Source organism: Sinocyclocheilus anshuiensis, unplaced genomic scaffold (genome assembly GCF_001515605.1).
Source record: "Sinocyclocheilus anshuiensis isolate Anshui unplaced genomic scaffold, SAMN03320099.WGS_v1.1 scaffold186, whole genome shotgun sequence".
Classification (NCBI taxonomy): domain Eukaryota; kingdom Metazoa; phylum Chordata; class Actinopteri; order Cypriniformes; family Cyprinidae; genus Sinocyclocheilus; species Sinocyclocheilus anshuiensis.
This window is the reverse complement of record NW_015542355.1, coordinates 1,681,513-1,703,828: the sequence shown is the minus strand read 5'-3', so window position 1 is coordinate 1,703,828 and position 22,316 is coordinate 1,681,513. Positions and strand designations below refer to the sequence as shown.

Genomic DNA, 22,316 nt, shown 5'->3' with positions numbered 1-22,316 from the left:
GTGCTCGTACCCCATCAGAGTACTGAAGACAGGAGTATCCAGAGGGTCACTGGAGAACGGAGGGTGTAGCCTATTCGGAATAATGAACTACAATATGGACCGCAAAATCTGCTTGCATTTGTACTAAAAATATATGAAAAATTATTAGTGGTCTTATTTTCCCTTGTATTTCTGTTATTGCTACCATTGTAATAATATCAATAAACATATTACTAAATAGTAGAATGTGACAATTTAGTAATAATAAAAATAATAAATGTTAATATAAGCACTATGAAAATTACTGTCACACCTGTAGACATCAACGTAGAGCGATATTACCAATTTGGAAAAGCTCACATTTTATAGTCTTTGAAGTGGCCAGATTAAAACTTTACGCGTGTTGAAATGTACGAAACATTCTAGAACTGCTTAGTTCCCTACGCGAATTATAACACTGTGCTTCTCATCTACAAACACACAAATAACTGTGCAGGTTACTTCAGCTACACGAACACAGGACCAGGACTTAGTTTCCTTTAGTCCTTCGCCCTCTTGTTTTTATTCTTACGCTCTTTAATGTTTACAACCCTACAGTATAATATTAGGACACGCGCATAGTAAGTGATGCAAATGCAGCGCGAAGGTGCATCGGTACTTAACTATTTACACAGGTGCTGGAGACACAGGTCGAGACATTCCCCTTCCACCTCGTCCTCCGAGATGAGGTCCGACAAGGGGCGCATAGGTAGAGGTACGTCCTCCTGGAGAGGTGGTCTCATCTCCCGCAAGAAGAGCTCCAAGAACCTCTTGAAGGTTTTCTCCTCGTTGGCAGAGCCGGCCATCGCTTCTCATTCCTGGAGAGACCAGAGACAGCTGAAGCCGGGCAAGAAATCAACACTACTTTGAATCATAGGCTGGAGCGACTCTAGTCGCGCGAGTTAGGGAGGGCGCGCGCTCGCGTGAACGGAGAGGGATTCGCGCAACAGACATGCGTGACGTCACATGGGGGCGGGGTATGAAGGAGAGGAGGGGGGGCGAATTAACCTTATCATTAACCCATTTAATCCCATATATTTGTGACGGAAATTTACTCTTGACTTTAAAGGGTCTAAACTGATGATGTAGTGTATTTTACATAGAACGTTTTATTTACACGGTGTAAATAGTCACGTGACGCATGTGGAAAGTCATGTCATAATACAGACACACTATCAAGATACATATTTGAACGTATTATTAATGTATTATTCAGATTGTTCTGTCTTATGTAAATCATAGTAGGCCTATGTAAACATGTCGCAATTGTGACCAGAGACCCTCTAGTTTCCCACCAGACTGGGAAAAAAAAAGTTCTTTTAGAAATGGCAAGCAGTTTGTTTGGCAAATCCGAGGAGCAAATCCGTAAAAAGTATAATATTCCAGTACTGACTGACCACATAAATAGCCTACATGTGGTTACATTATTTTGCAGAGCTAATACTTTAAACATTTTTATATAAATAACCTAATCTGCAAAGTTATTTTAATACATTTTGTAATTTTAAAAACTTTAAATTACATTTTTAATTTTATAATTTAATCAATGTACCTTTTTACATTTCATCTAGGCATTTGTGCACGTGCTGTGTTCTGTATTTCTCTATGCGCAAAAAGAGAATAATGTGTATTGAGGGGAAAAAACACATAAAAAGGCGCACGTCCGGATTATATTTAAAACAGTGATAGTGTAAGAATATCCGGTTTTGGTATAAATAACTTTCCAGTAGACGTTGGTCCATGATGCGCGCGCTAAACCAACCTTTTTTTGCCACATCAAAGCTGCGTGAAAGTATGACGTCGGCCGAGCACATACCTGTGACGTAACCAGCCTATGCTTCATGTTTAATTCTGGCCTGGTTTGCTTTTGTCGGCATGTTTAAGAGCAAGGTCCTCATTTGTCACACCTTCAAGTCAGTTTCAACGTTATCTCGCAGTTTTTACGGATCATAACCCTTTCCTTCCAAAGCTGAAATAATTAGACTACTCAGTGAATATTCTTAATGGCCCCAATATCAATACAATTAAAACTGTCACTATGAGAGCTGGTGGCTATCCCTCGGAAATTTGATGCACATTAGGTTATTATTAAAATCTAATTAGACTACTAATAATCTACTGTGAGACTGTGATTCAGACGCCGTGCGAAACAATTATTTAATCGTTTAATCGAAAATACCACGGTTTACTTCGACAGAGCTCTTAGAGAGATTGTTTATGAGTGTGAAAACTCGATAAGTGATGCTCTGTGTGCCTGTATATAGGACATCAGAGCTTAAGCTAAAAATAACTGATGTAGATTTCATATCATCGCTGGGAATTAACTGTTCCGCTCCCAGACATTGTTAGTTCAGCTGCGGGTTGCCAGATATTATTAACCCCTAAAAATTAAAATGACAGAAAAAAATCTAAAAGCTTCTTATATGGCTTCAAAGATAGCCTATATTTATTGTAGTTTTAGGACATGCCTAGTTAGTTCAACGGGGTTGCTAGATCATCTTAAAAGCAAAATTAACCCTTTCAAGTATGCATTAGCCTCTTAAGACCCGGCAAAACATTTTAGGAAAAAGTTTGTATTTGTTCATGTCATTACATTGTTTAGAGCATTCAAAAAATAAAAAATAATAAAAATGATATTTCATTCATAAGTTATGCTACTCCTTGGTAGAGGACATCGGGACTCAATTTCTTTAAAAAAATAAAAAGACATGAATGAACATGCATAGGCAAAAACAAATTTTTTTTTTTAAATCACCAATACATTTTTAGTTTTCATTCTTTTTTTGACCAAACTTTGTATAAAGATAATTCTCAACTATGTCATGCTTTTAGTCCCGGTGTCCTCATATGAGGACATGTATGAAATCAACGTCCTGTTTCGTAACAAAAAGTCATATTTTGATTTGGAACCCCATAACATTTTCCTGAGATGTTGATTTATGACACAGTTTAAAAATTAGTCAGATTTAAATGATTACAAAATATTATCATATTTCCATAAGAGTGTCACTAAATTAATATCAGACATTTTTGAAGACCAAGGAGAGGGGGTGGTCATGGTGAAACATCCAAACATTTAGTATCTCTGAAAAGTCCTGAATATGCTCTGTATAGGACATCCAGACTGTGGCATGTATAGTCTCAGAGAAATTCACTAAAATATAATGTCCTCATATGAGGATGCAGGGTGTCAGGAGGTTAGTGTAAATATTTTCAAACTAAATATTATTGTTAGCCAGCTATAGCTGAGACATTGTTATTATTATTAGTTCAAATGTGGGCTGCCAGATACTATCATTAACCATTAAAATGACAGGAAACAATCTAAAATCTTCTAAGCATATTTCAAACTCAGTATTAACCTTTTCAGAAATGTAGGGTAACCATAGTTTGTGGTGAAATATCATAGTTACCACAGCTATTGCTAGGTAACGAAATGTCAGAAAAATTATGAAAGCTACTATGGTATTTCGATGGTTACCATGGTGCATATTTGTAAAGAATAAAGTATAGCCTTGCCTGTATAGAGCAATCTGAAACTGTATTCATAGTCAGCTAGTAACCTGTCATGTTCACCTTCAAAATGATCAATCATATGGTAAAGCGATGTCTGATGCAGTGACCCAGGATGACAGTTTCATAGCAGTGTAGAAATACCCAGTGTACCTTCCTCCTCACCTGAAAAAGCCTGAGGCCAAGTGCTTGTTAGGACACAACTAAACAGTCACTCATCTAAAACCAGCCCCAGATGATGTAATCTTATTAGTCCAGCACTCCGTCTCAGGCAGTTCTTCAATCATGATCTCTTCCTGTGTCTAACATGGAGGTTAAAAACATCAAGAACACAATGTCCCCTTCTTTCCACATGAGCATAAAGCATTTAAGTCAGTTCTTCTGCAGGGTGTCTAAACTATCCATCGCCAGCCAAGGAAATATGAGGTGAAGTGCTCATATTTTATCTTCGTGCTGATGTAATGCTGGCTTCCCAGTGTATAATTCAATTAAAATTATGAACCGCACACATATACACTGGAAGAGAACGAACCTGGATGATATACTGATATTGAACCGGCACAATCTGCGGCTAAATTATTAATGTTACTTGGAGGTGAATGTGAGCGGTAAACTCTTTATCTCTATACTGTCACTCATGCATAAATCAAGGCAGAAAGTCATCCTGATATGACCTGTACAACACAATGTACACAACAAATCCTTCTCACTGGGTTCATTAGGGCCAAATTATTCAATTCACTATTACAAATTTAGTTAATTGCATATTATGGCACAAATTTTGGGCCTGTGCAAATTAGGTGACATGATTAACGATGATTGGTTTGACTAATCACTAGCACTTGAAGTGGCAGAAAAACAATTTTGCATATATTAAATACAGAATATTAGTAAAGCGGTGGGAAATAATGCACACCAACTTTTAATAATTTGATAAATATATGGCCTTTAACCTGGTTCGTCATCCAATTTTCGTTAGAAAGTTTGGAATAGGTTTGGCATTTTCAGTCTTTCCTCCTAAATTGTAACACTGTCTGGTGGGAAATTTATATTGGATCCACTAATTGATCCACTAATACCACAATAAAATAAATAACTAAGGGCCAACAATCAATATACTATAATTTATTCAATAATAATCCAAGAAGTAATTGTCCTTAATTGTGTTTTTATATAATATATACATATCTGTACATTCCTGCTATGATGTTTCCTTGTTTTTTTTCTCAGCATATTTCAAGTTTTGAAGTAGGAATATTGCTTTGAAAACCAAAATGGTCTGCAATACATCCTCAAGACAGATCCTCCATTCGAGGGCGTTTGCTGTGGTTTCCTGAAGGAGATGAGACTGCAGATGAATCAGGAGTAGTTCTGGGTTCATCTGGGGCATCCCTAAAACCCTGGACCTGTGTGAGATCACAAATGTATATATATGCATACTATTACAGGGTTATTATATTTAACTAAAATTAAAACCATTAAAACGTCATGTACTTAAATTATACGTTAACCAAAATAAAATAAAATGTAACTTAAATGTTTTATTTCATCTAGTTGCCAAAGCAATATTTTGTTTAATTTAACTTTTAATTTAATTAACTGAAGTACTAACTTAAATTTAAACTAAAACTAATAAATAAAAATAATAAAAACAATTCTAAAAAGGCATATTTAAAATCAAAATATCAAAAACAATAAAATTACTAAAACTTAAAAAAATTAAAGTGAAAACAGAAAATTAAAATCTAATTCAAAATATTAACAAAAACTATAATAGTATATCAATAACACTAAAATAACATTACTGTATATATCTATTATATATTTTATTTTCCTTACATTTTTCTTTATACATTTATATACAGTATACACACACATTCCTGTGATTAACACCTTTATACATTTTTCTTACATAACATATTTTGTCCTTACATTTTCCCCACTGTTACTCTTAAACTTACTGTAATCTGATATTGAATTGTGGCCTCCATTTGACTTGGGGACTTGTACAAGGAGGCGAGCCTAAACACAGAGTGGACAGGTGAGAAAAGCATAAAATTACTTTTTTTTTCGTTGCACAGTGCACAGTCTCTCCCTCTCTGACCTTGTCTGCTCGGTTTAAAAAGCAAGAGGGTCTGTGGCAATTCAAATGCAGGGAGGCTGAACTGTACAGCCAGCGGGAAGACCTTCAACTTTATGGCAAGAGACGAGAAAGCATGATGGAGATGCTCTCTGTGCCTTTCTGCTGCCTGCTGCTACAGAGTAATAGACTGGCAAGTATGCAGGATGCATTAGGTTCAAAGTGATTCATTCCATCACCCACGGAGGTGAAGGGTAAAGAGTTTATGCAACATGCACTCTCTCTCTCTCTAGAAGACACATTTGGCTGAGAACACCACAGATGTTGGCTTCTATTTTCTAAAGCCACATTTTGCTGTGTCAGGTTGAGTGGACTTAAAAGACTAAATCCAATAAAAAAAAAAAAAAAACACAAACACCCTCCCACACAAATAGCAAATTAAAAGTGTCTGTGTTTACCTTCGCAGTCCCTCCCAGTGCAGGATGAGCCTCTGCGTCGCAGCATGACCCCAACTCTCACCTGAGGTGTGAATTTTAATTGTTATTAGGTTGGTGAATATGCAAAACAATACAATACATGACTGTATTCATATCTGTTATGTCTTACCTAATGCAGGAACCAGCTTAGATTGGCCATTTGAAACCCTTGTCGTCATCTGATTGGTCAAAACAACCTAAGAGCACATGATAACTGAACGTAATTATTTTTTATAAAAAAATTATATATATTCTTAATATTTATTTTTCATATATTCTTTTATACAGTTGAGATATTAATATTATGTATACATTTACATATAACATATATAACATACATACAAACACACACACATATATATATATATATATATATATATATATATATACATAGGCCAGTGTTATTTTAGCATTATTGATGTACTATTAGTTTTTGTAAATATTTTGAGTTAGATTTTAGATTTAGATCTTCTGTTTTTCTTTCTGTTTTTTTTATTATAAAGTTTTTGTAATTTTGTTGTTTTTTATATTTTTATTAGTTATTATTTTATGCCTGTATAGTTTGTATCATTTTTATTAGTTTTAATTTGAGTTAGTTCTTACATTAATTAAATTACAAGTTAAATTAAACGGAAATGAGAAATATTGCCTTAAGTTGTTTATATATTTCATATTTTTAACAAATATGATTTTATTTTAATTTAATTATTATTAATTTAACAAAATGTGAGTATTCAAAAATAATTAATCAAATCTTATATATATCCTAATCAAATATCCTGAACAAATACACACACACATATAATATTAAATGACTTTTTATTAAATGTTAGATATTTTTATTTAACCAAATATAAGTATTCTGCAAAAAATAAATAATTAAATTGATTTGTCTGCCATTCATTATTCTGTTTCAGTAGTAAGAGTTGCTAAATACCGCTAAACTATGTTGTGTTGCTAGTTGGATAAGCTGCTGGGCAAGGCCGTTCAGGAGGCGGGTCCTCTGAGAAAGATCCTCAAAGTCATGCCGGAATGGGAAGGCGATGCTGTCAATCACTACTAACCGCACCTATGATTGGATGATACAATAACATGTAATTTATGAGCATGTAAATAGCAGTAATATCACTTTGCTGAAAGGGTTGTCCTTAGCTGCGGTCCTGACTATCCATTTTTTACCTCAGGATGCTCGGAAAGGAAGCAAGGTAGGAAGTAAACCTCAGCTAACAGCTCTACATAGTCATGGCAACGGACCAAGAAGAGGTTGGAGAGGATCTTCTCAACAGTAAGTTCCTCTAAAGCCTGTCTCTGTTCTAAGAGGAAAAGCAACGACAGATTATTGAACAATTAAACATTTTGTGTCTCATAAATTTGCATGAAACTACAGGTAAACAGTATTAGGCCTGTAGAGCTCATAAAGCATTTTCTACTGAATATATGTACATTTAGACATCCCAACATCTCAGCTACTCAAATCAGACCTGTATCCTCTGCCAGGAGGGTCACAGTGCTCCCCAGAGCCTGCTCCTGGGTGCAGGAGATCCAGAGCTGTTAGGCTCTCTGTTGCCGCCCTCTGCTGGCCATCATCCCTCAACACCTGCAACACCTCCACTGCCTCCTCCTGTGAGATACCTGCCTCTGTGACCAGCACGGATTTAACTAAATGTACTTTTCTAGTAATCTGTGACTCTTGTGAGGCGGTAAGAAAGGTACTTCTGTGCTATTTTCAAATCCAAAAAATACTTTGTTGATGGGTAAATACCTTTGAAGAGCTGTCTTCAAAGGTATTTTGAAGGACACAGTCCTGTGCATTTTACTGTTGACACTGACAAAAACCAGGCTGAAATGCCGTTTATGTCGGTACGTTACTATGCCAGTTTAGGACAGATGACAGCTAATTCTAGCCATATAAAATAGCCTTATTTGGGTGAACACATTCAGAGTCACTCTTTGAAGGATTTACTATCGATAGAATATTTTTGTGAAATCAAAATTAGATTTTAAAATATAAACATACATGGACTTACGTTTCTTATTTTGTTCTTCCTTTTGATCCTCCCTCCAAAACAACAGACACTGATTGGGAAGATTATCTTCAAAATAAAAGTCCCAAGACGCCACTGACATTTTAGTTTACGAGTACTAATTCTGACAAGTTTTAAGTTAAATATACATTACTTATGTGGTTTCTGTAGTAATGAGAATGTAAAATATATATTTAAAGTTCATTGCATAAAAGACATATAAAATTATTAATATTATTAAATGGTTCCATTTATTTATTATTATTATTTTATATATACTTCTGAACAATACGGCTTTAGCATGTAGTAATTTTATTAAATATAATACGGACTTTTTGTTATCATAATCGTTATTCTTGTTTTATTTTTGCTTATTTATATACTTAGCTATATACTACAGCTTTGATATTTATTGTTTGCATTTATTGTAACTCACCACTTGGTAAAATGCCGTTGATTATATACCTTTCCTCTTGGTATTGTTTGTTTATGTTATGCATATAATCATAATAAAAAACGAATGTTGAAGTATATAGCAAATACATTATATCGCCACTAATTCAGAAATTAGCTAAAGAAAAAGATAAAATCCTAGCCATTAAATCTTGCTAGCACGATCATTTCAGTCCAGTTCTTACTCAGTAATGAACCACTGCTGAACCTGTTATTTATCTCGAAAACATAATGTGAACCAACCACTAGCGATTATTGAAACGCCAAACTCCACTGTCCCTTATCCCCACCCTGTACATCTGACGTGTGTTTACAAAACAAAAGCACTTTATTGCAAGAAAAATAATGCGTGTCGACATTTCGTGCCTAAGGTAAACATGTTATATAAACGCCCTAGAAGCTTAAATGACGTTTGGTTTTCGTAATTATATTTTTAAGTCGCTATTTTTTTGTAACCTGTTTCAGTCAGTCTAAAGTGGCGCAGCTCAGCGCTTTTTAGAAGCAGAATAACTGAATTTGTTTAGATCCGTGTCTATTTGACACAGTTGGGCTCAGATCAACAGATCATTCGAAAGTCTTTTTGTTTTATTAGCTGTAGAACCTTATTATAGAATATCATGAACTGTCGATCAGAAGTCCTGGAGGTGTCAGTGGAGGGCAGGCAGGTGGATGAGGCCATGCTAGCCCTCCTGCACACGATCCTCCTGCACCGCAGCACAGGTAAATTTCACTATAAGAAAGAGGGCACGTACTCCATTGGCACGGTGGGAACTCAAGACGTGGACTGCGACTTCATCGACTTCACATTAGTGAGAGTGTCTTCTGATGAGCTGGACAGGGTTATCAGGAAAGCGGTGGCCGAATTTAAGGTAGGCTACTTTTAATGACATTAGTTCGTTTAAGAGATGTATTTTATTAGACTATTAGGCTTTAATTCACTATAAAGGTGTACTATGGTAACACCATGTTTGGACATGCACCATGGTAGTACCAGAATACTCTTTGAATTAACTTTGAGTATCACTCTACTTAATCATGGTTCCACCAAACACTTATTGGTGGAACACTTTTATGTCTTTCCATTCATTTCATATAGCCTACGTTTTTTTCTTTTCTAAAAACATACTTTCCCCTCAGTATTTCTTTTGTGTAAATAATACCCAGCACCAACACATAAAAACAAAGACAATATATAAACAAGTGGGTAGGTTTTTACATCTCCAGATGGAAAATTAATTTATGTTCTCATATTATATCTATATTACGCATTTATAATCACACTGTAAGAGACAATGCCTAAAAATAATATACTATACGAATTCATCTAATATATGTATTCCTTTATATTCTTTCATTTCAGAGGTGTCTATAAATAAATTTCAATAAAATATTATTTTGCTCTTAATTTCATGTTCCATAGTTCTATGGAAACTAACTCTAACCAATCATTTAAAACTGGGGATTCTTGCCTTCTCCAAAATTGTATTGCTTTAAATGCTGTAATTCTTAATGTTCTTAAATAAATGTAACTCATCTAACAGAGAATTCAAAATATAGTCCAATTATACCAAGACTATATTTTGTAGCCTTATTATATTTGGTTTCCTAAAGATTTGTTCTATCAATTACTAAATTACTTCTGTCCATTTTTTATTAACAAATTCATATCCCAAAGGCTTTAATAAGGTAGCAGTGTTCTGATTGTTGCGTTTTTACACATTTTATAACCACAACCTTGTTTCTACCCAGGATGCTCTTGGTAATTCTGGGAGTGATGGCATGGGTCAGATCTCTTTGGAGTTTTACCAGAAGAAGAAGTCACGCTGGCCCTTTTCAGACGAATGCATCCCGTGGGAGGTCTGGAGCATCAAGGTGAACGTGGTGAACCTGGCCAACGAACAAGAGCGCCAGATCTGCAGGGAGAAGGTTGGCGAGAAGCTCGGCGAGAAAGTCATCAACATCGTGGAGGTCATTAACCGTCATGAGTATCTTCCCAAGATGCCCACACAATCGGAGGTGTACAATGTGTTCGATACGAGTTTGAAAGACGTCCAGCCGTATCTGTACAAGATCACGTACCAGATCACTGATTCTCTGGGCACGTCAGTGAGCACTACCATGAGGAGGCTAATCAAAGACACACTGGCATTGTAAAAGACAGTTAAGCAGCTGAAGCCAGATGCTTCATGGACATTTATGATGATCTTGTAAAAATAGAAAATCATTGCAATGGGATTTCAAATAAATTCACTACACTTTCCCTGTATAATAATGCTGTCCACTATGTTTGCATCAACTAATTCAAGCAAGCAAATTATTCATACTTTTGTTGTTGTTTTTTTAATAAAATCTAATTATGTTCCCTGAATTATATCTTTTTTTCTTCCAAATTTATCTGAATTTTTGTTAGCCTGATAAGTAGGTGCTTTTTCCATGCATTCACCTTAATTCAAAAGCTAAGTAATAACTGTAATGTCTATTCAATTTAAAAAATGAGCCTGTTCAAAAAAAAAAAACCATTTAATATATATTTATGTGAGAAAACTCCTGTACTGTATATATACTGCATTCTGTTTTTCTTCCCACAGTTAAGAATTCCTATTTTACCCAACTTTTAAAAAAATAAACTAAATGTATAATATATACAAGTGTCTGTACATTTTGTAACTGACAGTGTCCACAAACAAATTATTGCACATATTGATATTTATTTTATTAAAGGAGACAAGGTCCAAGTTAGTCAACTTTAATGGTTAGGGCTACAAATGTGCAACTCTGCACTCTTACGTATGGCTCTGCTCGTGACTCCACAGACTGAAAGCGGTCTTAAATGTCCGGTGACAGAATTTGCACATGTACTGCCGTTTAAAGGTAAGCGCAGAGAGAGTTGGGGCATGGTAAAATAGCGTGTCAGATTCCTGAGGGGTGATACTTTTGTCTGTGCTGTCGGACTTGCCGTGAGATTGTTCCCTAGGCTCATCGTCACCTTTTTTGTCCTGCTCTGGCTTCTTGAGTTTGGTTGACGGTGACATGGAGCCTCTAGGTTCCTCTTCTGAGGCGTCCATCCCAGAATGGGTTGCTTTGAATGGAGGTTCTTGAGAAGCTGGAGGCTCTGGGATGGAAATTGTGAGAGGTGGAGAAGGAGATGGAGAAGACTGAAGCCTGTCAATCTCTCTCATCCCTGGCTCTTCGGGCGTGGACATGTGGGACTGGTAGTGGCTCCAGAGGCGGAAGTTGGTCCTGAATGCTTTGTGACATATGTGGCAGATGAAGGGTTTGATGTGGCAAAGCAGTTCCTGATGTCGTTCCAGGTCTTTGTGGGCACTGAAAAGCTTCCCACACTTCTCACAAGGCCAAACGCCTGGTTCCTCGGATCCAACAGAAGCGGTGCTCATGCCATCCTTGGCTGATACTGCTTCCTCTTGAGGTTCCTCTTTGACCTGCAGCTCCCCTTGACCGTGAGCGCTCAAGTCCTCTGGGACATAAGACGATGAGTCTTCAGAATCATACATTGGCGGAACTGATGAGTCACTGTACACTGCTTCCTCTCTGGAGTCACGTATCGACTCCTGAGAAGGAGGAGGAACTCCGAGAACGTTGGATGTTTCGTCAAGATTGCTCTCCTGGAGACCGAGAGTCAACTGCTCCTTCACACTCATCATATTGTGATTGTGAACTTCCACCTGATGACGCCATATGCTGAAAGAAGACTTAAACGTGCGCATACACTCAAGACAGGTCAGCTTTTTGTACTTGCAGTGAGCTTCGTGGTCTTTCTTGACAACTGAGTTGGAGAATCGAAGTCCACAGTATGGGCAGACGGTAGCATACCTACAAGCTCTCTCATGGTCTTCTAATTCAGTCAAAAAGGGCAGTTTCTCATTGCAGAGCCGGCAAGAAAAGATGTCCTTATCTTGGCTTTCTTTAAGATGTGTCAACTGCTGCTGCTGCTTGTATTGAAGGTCTCTCTCTGCATCCATGTCAAGGTTAGCCGGCTCAGCGGAGTGTCCTTTCATATGTAGTTTTAAGTGTGATTGAAAGAAAAACATTTTACCACAGTAGGGGCATCCGTAGGACCTCGATCGCCTGTTTTTCCTGCCGAAGGGTTGTGACTGCAGGCCTTGCTTGGATCTCCGGAGCTTCATAATCAAGGACTTCTTTATTTCCCGCTCTCTGACAATATCAATTAGCTTCCTCTGAAACTTTTCATCCAGGACAGAATAGGAACTAGAAGAGGGTGCGGGATTTTGCACCACGCCATGTTGGGTTTGGCAGTGAGTCCAGACTTTGAAGTTTGTGTGAAAGCGTTTGTGGCAGATGTCGCAAGCATACGGCTTCTCTGGGTTGTGGTACATGTTCACATGGCGATACAGACCTGCACTGGACCTGAAAACCTTCAGGCAGTTCCAGCACTTAAACATTTTGTTTGGCCGAAGTTCTCCAGGTTCTTCATTACTATTGTCCATGTTGGAATTGTAGGGTACCTCATCAAATGTGCTTTCATGATGCAACAGATGATGCTCATTAACAGGCCTAGATCTCTTAAAGGGCATATAACTACCATCTATCTTAGTCTTCCTCTTCATCGAGGGAGTGAAGTACCCTCTGGGACCTTCATCATAGTTTGCCTGAAAGTCTTTGAAATTTACCGGCAGATTGTCTCCAACAGTAATGCGAACAATTTCAGAAGGGTCAGCAAGGGGACTGCTGGGCTCCGCTTTAATTCGGAGTTGAGTTGTTTGAGTGCCATCCATCTCGTATGCATTTCGTTGTCTCGACCTGAGAAGAAGTGGCATTTCTCGATCCTCATTTTCAGGGGATGGCAACCTTGCTGTTGTGGTAATTAACTTGACTACAGACTGTTCTCGACTTTGTGAGTCCTTCAGCTCCAGAGCTGGAGAAAATACAGGAACGGGACTATCCATTGACAATGATCTGCGCAGCAGACTTTTAATAAGTGGCCCACTTCGGTCTACGGTTTGGTTGCATGGACCTTGATGATCACCCACTGGCCTGGAATCATGAAATGCTTCCATTCTTCCATCAATGGCGCCTTCAGTTTGATCTGAATGTAGGCTAGTGTGCTGTACAGACTCACTGAATGACACTGAGGATGTTAGTTGTGGCCTCATAGGTGCCGATCGGTATTCAGTTCGACGTCTCAGTATGGATGTTGGTGAGGAGATGATATATCTGCAATCACCATCGTCTTTGTTTTTGTTTGAATTTCTGCTGTTAGAGGTACTGTTTGTCTCTTTTTCATTTGGTCTGACGTGTCCTGAGGATTGGCTCTGATTACTAAAATCGTGTGTGAGCGAAGGTGGCTCTGTGGCCTGTTTAAACAGTTTTCCCTGAAGAGTCGAACTTTTCCTCTGAAACACATCCATGCCAGGCTGCTCACCTTGACCTTGATGTACAATAACACTTCTCTTTTGAGAAGCACCATCCTCCTCCTCAGAGAGCGACATCCGTTTTCTTGACACAGAGTATGACGCCTGAGGTCTTACAGACATGATGTTGGTTAGAAAGGGAATGCCGAGGCTATATCCCATCTCCTGTATAGCTGCCAGGCTGCATTTCTCCACAAACAGAGATGATGAGTAGATGTAGTTTAGCACAATCTCAAATGCATCAGGCTCACAAAAGTCAAGCTGAACAATGGAGCGGTTCTCTGAGTCCCTTCTGGAGAACACAGACTGGAAATATTCACTGCATGCTGCAAGGACGCTTTTATGGGCCTGGTACTGTTGATCACCCACTAACAACACAACATCACAGAGCTGACCCTTCAACCACTGCTCGTTGAGGGCACCCAGCAGTGAAATACCATGGGAAGGGTTACAGTAGTACCCCAGGCTCTCCATTTTGGCTTTGAAGGGGAGTAAAAGAAAATACAAATTTAGTGACATTGAAAAGTCATTACAACTGTCATTTCCATTAAGCTACATAAAAATAATCTTGATAACACTTTTCACAAATATCAGTATGTTGACATTACTTAATGCACCCTGTATCATGAACTACAAATGAACAACAATTTTTACATCATATTTATGTATTTTTTAATGCAAATCTATGAATACACTTTTTGTGCATTGTTAATTCATGTTTGTTCATAATACATTCACTAATTTATACAACTTGAAATGTTAAAAATATATTAGTATATGTGGAAATTAACATTAATGTACATTAATAAATGCTACCCAATGCATTAAATAATGCTAAAAACTAAATCTTACAGTAAATTATTGCCATAATCATACATAAATAATAGCTTAAATGAAGACAGTAGGTTCCCTTCAGAGATACATTCATATAAAACACCCGCGACGCGTTTTGATTTTGAAACGTGCAGTGCTCATGTTTATTCAACGAAGTCAAACGCCACAAATAAATCAATGTATGGGAAACACTGGTAATGTATATCGAAATATCGGAAATGTGTTTAAAAATCATATCACCGTTATTGAAAAAAATTATATCGCGATACATATTGATATTGAATTATTGTCCAGCCCTAGCTTAAACATTAAAATGCTGACAAATGCTAAGATAGGCACAACATGTAAGCTGACATCACATTTGTCACTCTCAAACAAATACACATTTCCAACAACTTTGTTTTAATTTAAAAAATTACATAGTTATCGAAACATCTGAAATCAGATATGATTATTTATTTTAATATTCTTAGTATTTAACCTTTGAATATTTTCTTGAATAATGTGGCACCCTGGAGTGATTGACAACCACTGCAATATAATGTAAAAAAAAACATAACATGAAAACAATCTGACAAAGAAGCCTGACTGCAAGCACTATTAATTTATTAATACATTTTAAAATTAAACACTGTCACATGATTTCATTAAACTATAAATCAAGACAGCAAACACAACCATGAAGAAAAAAGTTGACATTTCAAATGCTCAAATTAGAAAAATATACATATTTAAGTTATTTAATAAGCTGTTAAATAATGTCATTGTAGAATTACAATAAGCAAATAAATGTCATCAAATACAGTAAGCGGGCCTACCCAGCGTCTACGCATGCGCATAACGACCGCTGATTACATCATGTCTAACGTTAGTTACAGTTGGTTTTACGCCGTATAGAGACTATTCGCTCATGAAAACGAGGCGTGAGTATGTTTATATTTCAAATGAAATTATTTCGCTGCATATTCCTTCCTCTGAATCTCGAGCTCTGTTTCAAATAAAACCATCTGTTGAATAACCGTTGCCAAACTGTGACCATATTAGCAAACAAGTCACAAAATACAGGCAACCGGTTGCGTTTCTTCCCTCCACTATTCACAAGAAAGGAAATGAAACGATTAGAACACGCGTCTGCGCACACACAGCCTCTCCTGTGGCCGACTGCGCAGACGTCGCATCCTGCACAACAGGCTGAGAGCAGCCGCTTCCGTCAGCGAGAAAATCTCCTCGGCGTTTCGTCAGGAAAGCCTGGTTTTACCAAAACAACATTCAGCTACTTCACTTAGACGACGAAACAAAGTTGTTCAGCATTTCAACTTACCCTAGTTTGGTGGCTTTGGATGCCCCGGAGCTCCGACACTGGACTTTGTTTCAGAGTTGCGTTGAGCATGAAGCAGTCGTGATTCCATCCATCTTGTATTTGACGTCATCCCACTCTAGGGATGAGGTCATCGCTATGAACGCTCGGCGCGTGTACTGCTCTCTGATTGGCTGCTGTATAAGCTGTGGGCGTTGACGGAGGAATTGAGCGGAGGATGACGGACTGATAAACAGTGTTGGGAGTAACGCATTACAAAAGTAATAAGATTACAGTAGTATATTACTTTTTGCTATAACGCAATACTATAACGCATTACTAATACAATTTGGGTAATATTATTACTCGTTACAATCTCAGTAACGCAAGTTACAACATTTTGCTGTAACGCAGTAATATAACGCATTACTAATACAATTTGGGTAATATTATTACTCGTTACAATCTCAGTAACGCAAGTTACAACAACATATTTTAAATCAAAATTAATTGGTGAATTTCCAACACCGTAAAACAGCATAGGAGAAAAAAATCCGCGGGTAAAATAGTTTGTCTATTTCCTCGGAGAGAGCTGTGGGGTCGGAGAAGAGAAAAAATATGGCGGACGAGCGCAGCGCAGACAAGCAAAATTAAGTTTAACTAAAAATAACAAAATTTGTTTTTATTGAATCATAGTATTATAATGAATATGCGAAATATTTGACTTAAATAGCCTAATTAACAGATTAACCAAACGAAAGGAAAAGACAGAGATATGTTTGGTAGGCTATTTTTGTGGCGTGGCGCTCTACGAAAGTCCACGGAAAGGAAACCGAGACTCCATACAGAAATAAAAGTAAACACATTGCAGTTTCGAATGATCTGTATGACCAAAAATGACGGAGTATTTTTTTGTTGTTTGTTTCCGCTGTTCGACCGCGCCGCACCGGCGCCTCACGCACACACATAGGCCTACAGCATTGCAAACGTTGCAGCCTGTTCATTATCAGAATAAAATACAGTCAACCAAACATATAGATACACTGGTTAATAGTGCGTACTGCGTACAATCCGTGCCATTCCGCCTGAGCTCGGGCCAAACACACGTTTGCTCATGTGACGAGGATGTTTTTTAAGCGCAAGTAAGCCTGGTTTACGTCATAAATAATAGTTTAGCATTCAAATACATCGCAAATATGGACACATTTGGATTAATGCCGAATGAGAGAGGTAGGCTGCGCGATAACGCCGTTTGCATTAATGTAGACCTACATACCGGTATCTAAATATGATTTTATAATGTTATGCTTTATAGACCTACCACATTACCCTCCACTGGATGTAGAATGAGCAGCAATAAACAACATTTTATAATACTTCTGTGGATTTTGGTGAAAGTAACTCAAAAGTAGTGTAACGCATTACAATTCAGAGACAGTAATATTGTAATGTTACTAATTACTTTCAGAAGACAGTAACTAGTAATATTTAATGTATTACATATTGGAAGTAACTTGCCTAACACTGCTGATAAACAGTTGAGGTGAGTTCGCGCTAGTGATGGGACAAACGAAGCTTCTCGAAGCATTGAATCGATTGAACCAATTGCTTCGAAAAATGATTCGATGTTTCGAAGCACTGGAAACAGCACATGCTGGCGACACCTGCTGGTGAAAACGTTGTAAAAGCATCAAGAACTCAGACCAAACTTACAAAACAAATGGAAATGTTTTTTTAGAAATACGATTTTTTAAAATAAATAATAAACACTTAAATACTATTAAATATTAGTGCTTGTGTTATGTGTTTTATTTAAGTATAATCAAACCCTTAACACACAATGGACTAAATTACTTATTTAATGAATTCATTGATTTATGTAATTTTTTAATTAATTGTTTTCATTAGAGCTGTCTATAAAAACAGCAGGTAAGAGTAGTGTTATCAGTTAGGAGAAGGAGGTGGATTTAATTCTATCATAAGCTCATTTTGTTATTTTTAAGGTATGATGTGATTTGTAGGTTGAAAGTACTGAATGCTTTTACACATTTTTTAAACTATATAGCCATCTGTGTTAAAGGGAAGTTATCTTTTGTTTATCCCATAACATCTGGCCCTGAATTCCTTATTTTTTTAATAGTAAAATTTCGTGGGAGAAGTGGTTCATGGGTTCACTTTGAGATCAACACCCCCTAGTGGTGAACCATCGGAGTTTCGAAACGTTTCGAAACAGTGACGTAACTTCGTAAGCTTCGTTTGCTAAAATCACGTGACCTGGCCGGTTTGATACGCGCTCCGAAACACTGATTCGAAACAAAAGATTCACAAATGTTTCGAAGCTTCGTGAAGCAGTAGCCTTGTTTGAGATGAGCTAAATCTGCGCAGAACCGATCACCAGTGATCACCGCGAGATGCATGCTGGTTAGAAATGTGTCCGAGTTACGTCCGACTTGCTCTGATATGCTGACGTGTGCCAAAAAAACTCTCGCGACGGCGAGGCGGCTGTGTCGGATTGTGCAGTCGAGCGCAGTTGCTCTCCACCGACTGCGCTGATCAAAAGCATGATGGGAAACGACACAGCTTAATGCTTGTTGGTCCAGACAACTGTGATGCTGCGTTCTCTTCTACAATGTTTTAATTTTTTATCTGGTTCCATGCGGTTATGTATTTAAATTATGCATGAATATTCCCAAACACTACAGTGCGATCTCTGTGTGAGTAATGCGATTGTTGTCATATTTCTATAAAAATCTAAAATACATGTTTTCACTTCGAGAGGTTAGAACTGTCCGTCTTGACTGCGCTTATTTCACTCCTCCTCTCACTGCAGCCGCCTGCTCTCGCCTACATTTCAGGCGAGGCGCATCTCAAACAAGCCTAGTGTTTCGAACGCGCCCATCACTAGTTCGCGCACGAATGCACACTTCACTTGTTAAAGTGACAGGCTGCTTGTTGTCACTAAGTATCCACCTTATTTTTCACGTAAGCGCGGGTGCCGCCATTTTCGAACTATAATGTGTCAGATTTCCGGTAGATCACTTCCGCTAATAGTAGTTGTATTGTGATTCCGTAGTTTTGCGTTCATTCGATTCGTTCATTCGTTCGATTTTACAGGCTAGGGACCACAGAAAGACTGGCGTACTTTGTGTAGTTAGGGGGTGTCATAATAGCTGGTTCAAGCGTAAAAAATACCTGCAAAACATTTGTTTTGACCATAATCCATGCACCAGAGCTGAATGTGGATGTGGGGCATCCTATGATTTGCACGCTCCTCCGAAGGGAGAAGAAGCTCGTTGACTTTGGTTAAAAGCCTTAAACTTAGATGAGTCAAAACCCCAACCCCTTGCTCCTCCCTATTTTTTTCCTATTGGCCTTTATCTACCTTATTTTTCACGTAAGCGCGGGCGCCGCCATTTTCGAACTATAATGTGTCAGATTTCCGGTTAAGCACTTCCGCTAATAGTAGTTGTATTGTGATTCCGTAGTTTGGCGGTCACTGTGTAGATTTTACAGGCTAGTTTACTTTTAATATGGACCACAGAAAGACTGGCGTACTTTGTGTAGTTAGGGGGTGTCATAATAGCTGGTTCAAGCGTAAAAAATACCTGCAAAACATTTGTTTTGACCATAATCCATGCACCAGAGCTGAATGTGGATGTGGGGCATCCTATGATTTGCACGCTCCTCCGAAGGGAGAAGAAGCTCGTTGACTTTGGTTAAAAGCCTTAAACTTAAAGAAACCACCGAAATTTCCGTACGTTTGCTCTTTCCACTTCGTTGATGGCAGACCCACGGAAAATCATCCATTCCCCGAGAAACGATGCTCCAGTGAAGACTCCGAGGCAACGTCTCGTCAGGATATATCCACAAACAGGTATGTTACAGCTTCTTGTTAAGTTACGTGCTCTAACAAAAGACATTGTTTAAACACTTTCTTTATCGATGACACTCCTATTGGGCATGAATAATATTTAGTGCTAAGCTGAAGTTGTTGATAACAGTAGAAAACGGTTACAAAAAAGCGCATAGAGGGATATTTCTTTGTGTTAATACTTTGTGTTCAGTAGAACAAAGAAATTTATAAAGGTTTAGAACAACTCGAGGTTGAGTAAATGATGAAAATGTTCATTTTTGGTTGAACTATCCCTTAAAGCCAGGTACTGTGATTGTATTGAATAAAAATACCACTGTACTGCGACTGGAACACCATGGTGCCATGTACAAAATACTTTTGCTACTTTTTTGTAATACTTTTTGTAAATGGGGGTGGAGAATTGATCAGTTTCTCCTGAGCATCTGACTGACTTCAGTATTGTGTTTGGCAGATAATGAGCAAGGTGACCATGAGACCGCACAAACGGAGCCATTGCAGCTGCCCTTTCAGTACAGTGATGCCTGCACTCAGTGGGGGGTCCAGGCATTGACAGACCACACTTATGCCTCAGGGGATAAAATAATGTTACACAAGGCAACACAGTTCCACAGTGAAGATCCCTTAGCCCTTGCCATTCTCAAGAATGACACTAGCCCTTTATTGTACACTGGCTTCACCCTTAGTGTCTTTAAAGAACATGTTAAATATCTCCAGCAATTCTACACTTCCAATTTTAAGATGCACATAATGGATCAAATTCTGATGACCATGATGAAGCTGAAGTTGAATTTCCTTCAAGGAGATCTTGCTGAATGCTTTGCTGTGTCCCAGAGTGTAGTAAGCCGAATTATCTCCTACTGGATTGATACAATGGAGGAGCACATGAGAATCTACATTCCATGGCATTTTATATGAAATTTAGAATGCTGTAGTAATTTTGGATACATTGTGTAGTTGTTTGGAATTATTCGGTGTGACCATTAAATATACTGTTTTTACACAAATATGTTCAAGATCTTATATTACTTCTTTCTCCTTATATATCCACACACACAAACACACAATTAAAATGTCAAGGTGCAATTTATTTTCCCACTGAAAATGATACAGTTTGTCACAAACAAACTCGTCTACATCTTGGATGCCCTGAGGTTGAGTAAATTTTCATTTTTGAGTGAACTAATCCTTTAATTCATGCACACAGATGACATGCAAATGTACATTATCCCCAGTATTCTCTGTAATTTAACTATACAACTGGAAAACTCAAAAGGTTTGGAAACCTATCACTTTTTATTTTAATCTCTTGCAATTGTTCAAAATCAGGATATAATAATTTCTGACTGAACACTGCAGGAGCAGCTTACTGCTAAAAAGAAATTGCAATATAGAAACACCAAAACATTATACTACATATTTTGTATTGTAATTTGATATATTTCAGCTCTATTTCTTTCCCTCAGTCTATTCTTTGACAAATAACGTGTTGAATTCTGATCCTCTCAGTGGTTTCTCAAGCACAAGGTACATAGCACTCCTGCTCTCTGAGAACACATTAGTCACTCAGTGAGCGCAAAACACTGACATTCTATAATTAGGCTATTTTTCACACCACATTAATTAGCTGCTAGATTTATCCAAATGCCAGGCTGGGTGCTGATAATCTGGTGTCCGTATGTGTGCGTGTCTGTGTATTTGTGTATTTATGACTTGTAGTAAGTTATCATAGACTGAACATTATGCGCAGCTAAGCTGGTTCAGTCACAGTGGAATTTTCAACAGAAAGAAAAGAAGAAAAAAAACTTGTGAGCTAAGGGGTTTGCAAAGGAGTGTAAAAGGCACCGTGACACTTAAAATCACAAAGGGCATCATTAAGGAATTTTCTCACCATTATCTGAAATAAAACTTATTTGCGTCACTAAAATGTCTGGTAAGACACAAAATTAAAACACATTTAGTCATTTTTGTTTATAATAAGCAGCATTTTACTGTACCTTTTATTCTCAAAACCTTCTCAAAATGAACTTTTATTCCCTCTACCAGCTCCATACCAGTTTAAGGGTAAAGTGTCAAAATCTCAAATTACACCATACAGTAGCTGAAAGTAAAATGCTTTTAAAATGCCATTGATTTTCCACTGTCGATACAGGAGTCTTTTGGGTTAGTAGCACCTCTGTAGAGCAGATAAAACAGACTCAAGGGAGTCGATGGCATTTGGAGAGAAAGGTGGGAGAGGAGCAGGTGTCAGCAAGGTTTTGCTTCCAACAGTGTATGTGGAGCTCATAGAGTAAGCTGTTCCCTTCACAATGGCTTGGTATGATTTTTAAAAACAAGAAGCAAGTATTTGGCAAATCAAA

General features: G+C 37.7%; 4 protein-coding genes across 4 annotated transcripts in view; 1 reads left to right on the top strand and 3 right to left on the bottom strand.

Moving 5' to 3' along the window:
* Window positions 1-870, bottom strand: part of LOC107691656 (protein phosphatase 1E-like) — a 45,984-nt gene extending 45,114 nt beyond the window's left edge. Inside the window, exon 1 of the mRNA XM_016490390.1 lies at window positions 643-870. Coding sequence (XP_016345876.1) covers window positions 643-824 — 182 coding nt within the window. The 5' untranslated portion in view covers window positions 825-870. The remainder of the gene's footprint in view (window positions 1-642) is intronic.
* Window positions 871-3,250: 2,380 nt separating this feature from the next.
* On the bottom strand, window positions 3,251-7,503 carry LOC107691693 (DNA repair protein RAD51 homolog 3-like). The gene is made up of 7 exons (XM_016490473.1): window positions 7,491-7,503; window positions 7,267-7,400; window positions 7,025-7,156; window positions 6,218-6,284; window positions 6,070-6,130; window positions 5,493-5,553; window positions 3,251-4,937 (listed from the first exon to the last, which is right to left on the bottom strand). The coding sequence occupies exons 1-7, from the start codon at window positions 7,501-7,503 to the stop codon at window positions 4,824-4,826; spliced, it is 582 nt and encodes a 193-aa protein (XP_016345959.1). The 3' UTR covers window positions 3,251-4,823.
* Window positions 7,504-8,646: 1,143 nt separating this feature from the next.
* Window positions 8,647-10,925, top strand: LOC107691654 (autophagy-related protein 101-like). Its single transcript, XM_016490388.1, has 3 exons — window positions 8,647-8,935; window positions 9,157-9,433; window positions 10,314-10,925. Exons 2-3 carry the CDS (start codon window positions 9,182-9,184, stop codon window positions 10,716-10,718), a joined length of 657 nt encoding a protein of 218 aa, XP_016345874.1. The 5' UTR covers window positions 8,647-8,935; window positions 9,157-9,181; the 3' UTR covers window positions 10,719-10,925.
* A 360-nt stretch (window positions 10,926-11,285) lies between these two features.
* LOC107691653 (zinc finger and BTB domain-containing protein 21-like) lies at window positions 11,286-16,231 on the bottom strand. Its single transcript, XM_016490387.1, has 2 exons — window positions 16,110-16,231; window positions 11,286-14,433 (listed from the first exon to the last, which is right to left on the bottom strand). The coding sequence occupies exon 2, from the start codon at window positions 14,426-14,428 to the stop codon at window positions 11,348-11,350; it is 3,081 nt and encodes a 1,026-aa protein (XP_016345873.1). The 5' UTR covers window positions 14,429-14,433; window positions 16,110-16,231; the 3' UTR covers window positions 11,286-11,347.
* Between the last annotated feature and the right edge of the window lie 6,085 nt (window positions 16,232-22,316).

Bases quoted from the DNA above. Each gene is read 5' to 3' on its own strand.
- LOC107691693 (XM_016490473.1), bottom strand. The intron at 7,157-7,266 runs GTAAAAAATGGA...ATCCAATCATAG, and splicing joins TCCTTTCCGAGCATCCTGAG to GTGCGGTTAGTAGTGATTGA. The intron at 6,285-7,024 runs GTATTTAGCAAC...ATGTGCTCTTAG, and splicing joins CAACACAACATAGTTTAGCG to GTTGTTTTGACCAATCAGAT.
- LOC107691654 (XM_016490388.1), top strand. From the start codon at position 9,182: ATGAACTGTCGATCAGAAGTCCTGGAGGTGTCAGTGGAGGGCAGGCAG. The intron at 9,434-10,313 runs GTAGGCTACTTT...GTTTCTACCCAG, and splicing joins AAGCGGTGGCCGAATTTAAG to GATGCTCTTGGTAATTCTGG.
- LOC107691653 (XM_016490387.1), bottom strand. From the start codon at position 14,428: ATGGAGAGCCTGGGGTACTACTGTAACCCTTCCCATGGTATTTCACTG.